The following is an 8,978-nucleotide window of genomic DNA, read 5'->3' on the forward strand; positions in this document are numbered from 1 at the left end:
TTTGGTTCCAGCGTGATCTCCAGGCCGCCCCGCAAAATTTATTTTGCTTTTTAAATCTGGTTTTGCTAGTTTGGAAAAGTAGCCCGAAAGAAACAGACCTGAAACCTGAGCAGAAGGGTGCTAAGTCTATGCAAATGTATTTGTCCTCGCCTTTAATTAGTTCTCCAAAATGTTGCAAATCCGTAATCCTATCTTCGCAATCCGATTTGGCGGTATTAAATTTCTGAAAAGTCAGAGGAGCTGCGGTGCATCCGGGATTTTTCGGCCCGCTGCACTTTCTGGAAAAGCGCTGTGGCTGGGTTTTGAGAAACATCTTTAGAGGGGTGGGAGTGCGGGGGCCCGGGTTAGCTTTGGGCTTGCGCTTCTCCGGGAGGAAAACTGCCTAGGCTTCCCCAGATCTACCACCTTGCGCCCTAACTGCAGCCGTCCCGGCGCCGAGCGCAGAGTATTGCCCAGGCGTCCCTGGGTGGAGGGCCTAGCCGAGGTGGCCGAAGCTGCCGACGCGGGACGGACCTGCCCAGGGGAAGGGACGAGGGCCTACAGGGTGGCGCCCAGGCCGGGAAGGCTTGAGGGACCCCCAGGAGGACCCTCGTCGGGAGTTGGCGCCCCAGCTGCCTTCTGAGAAGGGGGAGGGGTCGCCCTTGGGGCTGAGCCGGCAGCTCTCCCCTAGGGGAAGAAGGAGCTTGACCTCCCTCCCTGCAGACCGCGGGGCACGGGAAAGCGCGGTTCGGTCGCCAGAGTAGCAGTGGGGACCCAGAGCCACCCTCACCTTCTCTCTGCCTTCCCCGCAGGGCTCTCCCTACGACCATACACCAGGCATGGCCGGCTCCTTGGGGTACCACCCTTACGCGGCGCCCCTGGGCTCTTATCCTTACGGGGACCCCGCATACCGGAAGAACGCCACGCGAGATGCCACCGCCACACTCAAGGCCTGGCTCAACGAGCACCGCAAGAACCCCTACCCCACCAAGGGCGAGAAGATCATGCTGGCCATCATCACCAAGATGACCCTCACCCAGGTGTCCACCTGGTTCGCCAACGCGCGCCGGCGCCTCAAGAAGGAGAACAAGATGACGTGGACTCCGAGAAACCGCAGCGAGGACGAGGAGGAGGAGGAGAACATTGATCTAGAAAAAAACGACGAGGATGAGCCCCAGAAGCCCGAAGACAAGGTCGACCCAGAGGGACTGGAAGCAGGTTGGTGGGCGAGGAAAGGTGGCGGTCAGCGGGAATTAGAAGGCAAATGGAGGCCTGGCGGGAGGGGGGCTGGTGCCGAGCAGGGCCTGGAGGTTGGGGACCGGGGTCTTTGCCCCTGCGGGCGGGGTCCTGGGCCCCAGCACGCCGCCTCGGTGCCTCTGACCACCGCGGTTTTGTCCGCAGGAGGAGCGGAGCAGAAGGCCGCTTCCGGCTGCGAACGACTGCAGGGGCCGCCCACCCCCGCGGGCAAGGAGACAGAGGGCAGCCTCAGCGACTCGGATTTTAAGGAGCCGCCGTCCGAGGGCCGCCTGGACGCCCTGCCGGTTCCCCCTCGCGCTGGCGGGCCCTCCCCGGCCGGGCCGGCGGCGGCGCGGCTGGCGGAGGACTCGGCCCCTCACTATTCCGCGGGCGCGCCGGCTCCCGGCCCGCACCCGGCCGCGGGAGAGCTGCCCCCGGGTCCCGGAGGGCCCTCGGTCATCCACTCGCCGCCTCCGCCGCCTCCGCAGGCGGTGCTCGCCAAGCCCAAACTGTGGTCTCTGGCAGAGATCGCCACCTCCTCGGACAAGGTCAAAGACGGGGGCGGTGGGAGCGAGGGCTCTCCGTGCCCGCCGTGCCCCGGCCCGGGAGCTGGGCAAGCCCTAGCAGGCAGCCGCACGTCGCCTGCCCCGGCGCCATCCCGCTCCCCATCGGCGCCCTGTCCCTTCCCGGGCGGGACAGTGCTGTCCAGGCCTCTGTATTACACGGCGCCCTTCTACCCAGGCTACACGAACTATGGCTCCTTCGGACACCTTCATGGCCACCCCGGGCCCGGGCCAGGCCCCACAACCGGTCCGAGCTCGCATTTCAATGGATTAAACCAGACCGTGTTGAACCGAGCGGACGCTTTGGCTAAAGACCCGAAAATGTTGCTGAGCCAGCCCCAGCTAGACCCGAGCAAAGACTCTCCCTATGAATTGAAGAAAGGTATGTCCGACATTTAACGCGGGCTGCGTGGGTCCCGGACTCGCTAATTTATTTAAACACATGGCCTTGGCAGTTATTTTTCCATCAAGAGAGAGAGAAAAAAACTTCCCCTCCTATTAAAAAGTTTATAGGTCATGGAGATGGATGGCATAAAAATGTAAACATCTCCACACACACAAAAATGTCTTAACCAGCGGAAAAGGAAAATTTAAAAAAAGGATTTGTATTAAATCTTATTCTGTATATTTAATGTAGCATTTTTGTATTTAAATTGATAATTCAATATCTTTGAAGTAAATTATGAAAATAAGACACCTGTACAGGCATTTAATGGTTTTTTGTAATATAAATATATACATTTGTGTCCCCCCCCAAAAAGTGTTTCATAGTTTAAAAATACAAGTTTAATTTAATTTTTTACACCTATTGATTTTTCTGGGTCTGAGCTAAAGTATTATTACAGAAAGGAAACAGGTTATACTCTTAGATTTAAAAAAAATAAACGAAACTGCAGCCGCCTTTGTAAAATGCAAGATATTTAATTAAAAGAGATTTTAACATAATCAGAGCCACTCATTACTTTTTAGAAGCCTCAATAAACTGTCCATCGCCTGAGACAAAAGGTGCAAACTGCAACTTCTTTTCCAAAGTGGGGAATGAAAGGTGATACGAGAGCTGTGTGTGCCAGGGGGAACCCATAATTAGGCTGCCAGCCCCAGGGAGCCTGGCTGTGCCCTGAATGCAGATAGAGACTCCGGGTTGGGACTGCTAGGGAGAGCCTGGACCCTGGAGGAAGGAGGAGAGACCCAAATGTGTGCCCAGAAGGGAGAAAGGATGGCAAAGCCAGCTAGCGACAGGAACCACCCCAGCGCCATCGCTTAACCTAATTACTTCCAATCAGTGTCGTGTTTTATGCAAAGCAATCAGCTGGTGAACTTTGCTAATGAGTTCGATTTTATGCCGGATTTAGCCCTTATTACTATTTCAAAGGTGCTGTGGGCTAATGCGGGCGGGGAGCTTTGGGGATGCCAAGGAGAAGGCTTTCCCAAGGCACTGCCTTCTCTACCCCTTCAAAATTGGGCGTTGATCTCTTCGTTGGATTTGATTAAATTAGTAAATGTTCCATCCGCGACAGTTGGGGTGGTAGGCGGCAGGCTGGATACAGGGCTGGGGCCGCAAGACCGAAGAGGGGACCGTTCCCCCCGTCACAGGTAGGTGTCACACTTGTCCTGAATTTCAAGCTTGCACTTGGCAGAGCCGGGGATGGGAGAGTGGGCTGGAAGTGGGTGAGGCAGTGCCACGGTGCTGGGGGTAAACTGTGGGCAACCCAGGCCGACAGCAGAGCCTCTCTCGGTCCTCAGCCCCACACCCCTGGAGGGAATGGGGGGGAGCACCCTTTTTGGTAGAGAGGCCTTGGAAATTTCGAGGCCATTTGCCTAGATGATACCATGGTGGACCCAATCTGGCTTGTTGCATTTGCCCTTTATCTGAGAGTGTCAGAGTCGCTCTGAAAGTATTTCCGAGGTTTCCGTTCTCCTATGAATCCGGCATATGCTAACTCAAATCAAAAGTCAGGATACGCCTCAGTCCCCTGCGCGGAGGCCGCCAGTGCCGGTGCGTGCGTCTCCATTTTGAGAGGATGTGGCACTGTCCTGTGTTTTACTTCGTGGGAAATTTTCGGTGGTCGGGGGAGGGGAGGGTCTCCAGCAAAAACATACTCCAGCGAGAGGAATTCATTTGCTCTATTAAACCCAAGCTGAGCGTAGAGAGAATGTGTTTGCACATAACACCGGTTTAATTAGGCTAAATCAAAATGCACATATTTGCATTTCTACTCAAGATTACTTTAACCTTCCTTGGTTTTCTCAACATCTCCCCCCCCCAACTTTCCTAGGAGTTTTTGCTTTTACAGTTTTTGCGACGGCAACGGAGCTCCTTTAGCTGATTCGAATTTAAACAAGTTTGAAAGCTGTATTGTCCAGATGTTTTTCGCGAACAGCAGTCGACTTCAGAGTTTAAATTAGTGAGAAAATTCACGCAGGGACATGGTTTCAAAGCTGGAAGTGTGAACGATTAAATATGCATGAGACGATCGTATTTTATTTTGTCCCTTTAATTATAAATGATTTTTTTAAACAATTGAATTCCAGAGATGACTCGCCCTACCCCGAGCCCCAGCCCCCACCCCCACCGCCCGGTTCACAATCAGCTCCCCCCTCCACCCCGTTGAATATGCAGCCCCAGGAGTCTGCCTCTCGCCTACAAAAGTCAGAAGAATAGGCCAGTCCCCTTCTCTTAGGAGGGAGTTTAAGAACGACATCAACTCTGCGGGGTTTTGGAAGCTCTGGCCCTAAAACCTGCCCAACGATTTTAAAAAGAAAATTGCAGGCCTCCCTGTGTTCCCGGGAATATGCAAATACTCGGCGCGGGCCTCCGGAGTGTGACTGCTGTGGCTCCGGGCCGGGAGCCGAATGCCCGCGGGGCTGCCTGGGAACGCGAACTGCGCTCCATGGAGCCCGCTCGGCTTTGCTCCCCAACTCCCGGCTGCTTCCAGGCTGGGGAGAAAGCCGGCCGGGCGCTGGAATGCGGTGCGGGAGTGGCTGCCGGGCCCGCATTCCCCTCGCCCCTCGGCAGGCTTTCTTTGCGTCCTTCGTCTTTCGTGCAAACCCTCAATTAAGTTTGGGGTTTTCTTCTTTGCAGAGCTGGGTTTCGGTGACTCGTGGTTTTTTGGTGTCCACAGCCTTTCCAGCTTGGCGACCGCCTGCCGGACTGATCGGGGTTCGGGGGTTTAGGAAATGTCTCCCGCATTCGGCCCCAGAAGTCGTTGCGCGTCTGTGCAAATCCCTTTTGGAGCCTCCGCTTGGCCGCGTCTTGGGCCATCTTGGAGATGATGCGTCTTGGAGGCGCTGCGGGAAATTTTCCTGTGTGAGTTAGGGTCGGGGTTTGTTTGCGGGCTCGCGCTGGGGCGCTAGAAGGCTCGGTGCTTGGGCTGCGCTGGCGTTTCCCACCTGCGCTTGGCTCCTGTTCTGGTTCCCGTGCCCAAGGAGCAACTAGTATGTCATTTAGGGACTGAGAGGCGCTGCCCCCCTGGACACTGAGGTGGCCAGATCGTTGAACGGGGTCTAAGTGGACAGTCCCCTGAGGCTGCGCCAAACCCGGGACCGAGCAGAGAATCAGGCTGTTTCCCGAGGGCGCACACGCAATCATTGGAGGGAGAGTGCTAACGGGGTCTCTCTCCTTCCTGCTCCTCGTGCCAGGTCCCTAAATGTTCTCTGGCCGGGGCTGCGGGGCCTGCTTCGAGGCCTCGGGGTTTGCAAATCCCCAGGGTCCTCTCATTCCAGTTGCGGCTTGCAGCTCTGGGAGCCTGGAAGGAGCGGGGTGGGGTCGTGCGTGCGGGTTCGGCTCTTGCCTTGCCTCGCGGCCCACCTGTCCCCACCACTACCAGCCAACTCTGGCAGAGAAACGGAATAGAGCTTCGCGAATTAACCAAAGTGAAAGGAATGTGGTTGCGTTCCCAGGAGTGAGCCCGACGCGGCTGCAGTTCAGGAAGGGCGCCGCCTACTGGTTCCGGGGCGCCACGCGGTTCGCGGAGAGGAGGAGTTAGGCTAGACCGGGTGATGCCCCCCAACCACAGACGGGACTTAACTCTGAACCCCAAGTTGGCCAAACTCAAAATGCCACATACACCACAGCACTCGCTGCGGCCCGGGACCCCGCACCACTTAGTCCGCGGGATTTGCAGAGCAGGGCCCGCGACGAGCAGTTTTAATCCGACGATTCCTGCCACCACTTAGGCACAGACTCAAAAACCGGGAGGCAGGCAGTTGAGAAATAAGCCGACGGCTGCAGCAGCCTCAGGTAGGGGCCGCAGCCCCGCGCCGCCCCGGCGGGGAGCCGCCGCTCTCTCTCCGCTGGAGGTGTAAGCACTTGGGTTTCTGCTCGCTTTTTCCACCCGGCTCCCGACCCCTCGCGGTTCTGTTTAATTTGAGGTTTGGCATATCCGGGGTCTACCCCACAACCGCGCCCCTGAAGGCCGTTTTTGTCTGTTGCCCTGCGGGTTGGACATCTATAGAAAAGGAAAAACAAAAACAAAACTTCCCCCCAAAGCTGCAAACCCTCCTATTTCGAACGCACCTTGACTGAGGTCGGAACGGCAAACTCGGAGGTGCACACCTGGGCGCCCCCTTCACCCCTCTAGAAAGCGCTAACCGGTAACATCAACTGGTCTTCCCTGGTGCAGGGATACTGGAGAAAATCCCAAGCGCACTCTCGCCCTGGCTCTTCGCGCCCCTCCTCACTGAATAGGAGGAATTATCGGGTCTGCCTGGGCCCTTGCCGCCTGCCCTCCCCCCACAGTGTCCAAAGCTGGGCCACTGCCTTCAGGCCCAGCCCGAGGGTCTGTCTTTGCAACCCGGCCAGAGCTGGCCTACTTTTCGTTTCTTGCCCAAAGTGACTTGGGTCCCCAGCACGAGGCGGGGCCCAGGTTGTGGCCTAACAGGTTTGGTTGCAAACACCCCCCCCCACCCCATCCCTGCATTGACGGGCCTCTCCAGGGTTTGGGGGAGTCTCTGGCCTCCAAAGTGCGAAAGCCCCAACCGTGAGTCCCCAAAGGCCGCCTGCCGGGCGGTGTGCGTTTCTGGCGCCCGCACGAGCTCGCGCCCAGACGCCACTTTTCCCAGTGAAATCTGCTTTTATTTGCTCCGAGCAAACCCCGGGCTCTTAACGCTCCCGCCTGATGGATGCAAATGTAAATGTGCACTTATTTAATTGGATCAGGCCCCAAGATAAAAGAGATAAACGGCTCCCCGTTTGCTAACTTATTTTCCGAGGCGTGCAGCGCCGCGTGGAGGGGAAGCTAACGAAGGAACTGCGCGTTGCTGGGCTCTCGATCTCCCCATGGCCGCAGCGGTGTGGCTGGTCGGCTCGGATTGGGCTTCCGCTCCTCGTCCATCTCCTTTGCCAGCGGCCCTGGTGCGTGGGTTTGGTGCCCCCCGGGATCTTTGTGCACCGGGGCCTGATCGTGAGAAGAGGAGGCATAGGTTTCGCGCTTGCAGATGTCCTCCGGAACCGCACTTTTCTCTGGTTTGTTCCCCTTGCTTTTCTTACCAGCCTCGCTGGTCAAGTCCTTTCGAGCTCTGCTCCCTGGCATTCACGGAAAGGTCCGAGAGCCGGTGGAAAGGACTAACCACGACGCTGCCACCACCCCCTCCACTCCCAAGATCCTGTGGGCATGCTTAGACCCGCTCCCCTGCCCCCTATTACCCTCATTTGGAACCTGGAGTTTCTTTCAGAATCAGCGGAGAGCCACAGATTACCTTTTCTGATCAGTAATGTGCCTGCCCCACACGGCACTTCCTCATTTCAAGGCATCGCAGAACCCCCAGACAGCCAAGCTTTCGGAGGAAAAAGGGGTGTCTGGTTCTCTCCCTGGGGCCAGCTTTCAAAACTTCAGCTCCAGCGGCGACCTCCTCCCGCCACCCTAGCCAGGACCATTCCCCAACCTGGGGCCTCAGTTTCCCCCCCAAAGTTTCTCTCCTGTTCAGGAGGGCTGGAGAGAAGTCAGGTGGGCGAGGACAAGAGGTCCGATGATTCAGCCTACGCAGGATGGGTGCTAAGCGGGTGCCCTTGGTGGGACAGTCGCCCAGGAGCCCGGGAGAGCTGCCCGGGGTGAGGCCCGGCTGGGCAGGGCGTCCGGGCCGCGCCCCGGCCCCAACGCGCTGATGGATTGGCTTGTCAGGAGAGCTCTGTGCGCCGAGCCCATCAGAAAGCACTTACCTCGCTAAACTGAAATTACTGTCTTTTCAGGGGCTAATTTGTGTAACTCCCATGGAGGGTCTTGGAGGGGGTTTGATGAGGCATAAAATGATGATTAATGAATTTATTGGCCGCTGCTCATCAAACAAGGGCTGGAGAGCTCCGGTCCGCACCGGCGGCCTGGCGGCCGCGCTCGGCGCAGCTGGGGTTCTCCTCCAGAGTTCAGGGCCTGCGCGGTTTCTGAGCTCGCGGATCTAGCCCAGCGCGCTTTCCTTGACCTTAGCTGATTTCCGCTTAGGGCCCTCAGGTTAGGGCACAGGCTCCAGCCTAGTCACCATCGCCCCCTGCAGGTCGGCGGCGCGGGCCTTGGTGGGAAGGGAGAGGCCAGGAGTTTGGTGGCTGCAGGCCCACGCTGGGGCAGCGAGCTCCCGGGCCTCACAGGACAGGTGCACGGCACCCCAGGCTGCATGAGGAGGGAGACTGTCGCCAGAGACGTTGTCATTTACCGCTTTGGCTTTTGGGCCCTGGGTGGGTCCTACCTCTGCCTGTGTGTCCTTGAGCAAATCAAACAACCTCTCTGAACCTCGTGGCCTCAAGTGCCAAAAGGAGCCTGTACCACCCTGTTGATATGAAGACCCTGGTGTGTGTGGTACAGTTATCTTCCAGGACAGGCTAAGAGGGTCTTGCTGCCCTCAGACTTCATTTTAGGGGGGCACTCACTAGCCAAAGGGGATGGAGGGGAGAGGCTGAGGCTCTGGGTTTGGAGGGGAGGTGGGGAGCATCCTGCCAGAGTGGCCTCGGTTCCCTAGCATTCCTCTCCCCACTCCTCCCTCCTCTGAGCAGGTTTCGCTCTCTGGGGCTTGATGGAGAGACACTGGGGAGTCTGGGAAGGCAGACAGGGGAATGACCCCATCGGAGCTGAGCTTTGGGGCGCCCTCTAGGCCTGCCTTGGGACTTACCTGTGGGGCAGCATCAAGTTTCAGTCTAGAGCTTCCCCACTCAGCCCACCCTTTGTCTCTTGGAATCTGTCCATAAGGACCTTCTAGCTCCTTCCCTTGCCTCAG

General features: G+C 57.5%; 1 protein-coding gene across 1 annotated transcript in view; it reads left to right on the forward strand.

The window, feature by feature from the left end:
- Nucleotides 1-714: 714 nt before the first annotated feature.
- The window catches only part of IRX5 (iroquois homeobox 5), a 19,419-nt gene continuing 11,155 nt past the window's right edge, over nucleotides 715-8,978 (forward strand). The window contains exons 1-2 of the mRNA XM_004693567.2: nucleotides 715-1,197; nucleotides 1,381-2,160. Of these exons, the coding sequence (XP_004693624.2) occupies nucleotides 819-1,197; nucleotides 1,381-2,160 (1,159 nt within the window). The 5' untranslated portion in view covers nucleotides 715-818. The remainder of the gene's footprint in view (nucleotides 1,198-1,380; nucleotides 2,161-8,978) is intronic.

This window comes from Condylura cristata, unplaced genomic scaffold, assembly GCF_000260355.1.
Source record: "Condylura cristata isolate star-nosed mole 26May11 unplaced genomic scaffold, ConCri1.0 scaffold00039, whole genome shotgun sequence".
Lineage (NCBI taxonomy): Eukaryota > Metazoa > Chordata > Mammalia > Eulipotyphla > Talpidae > Condylura > Condylura cristata.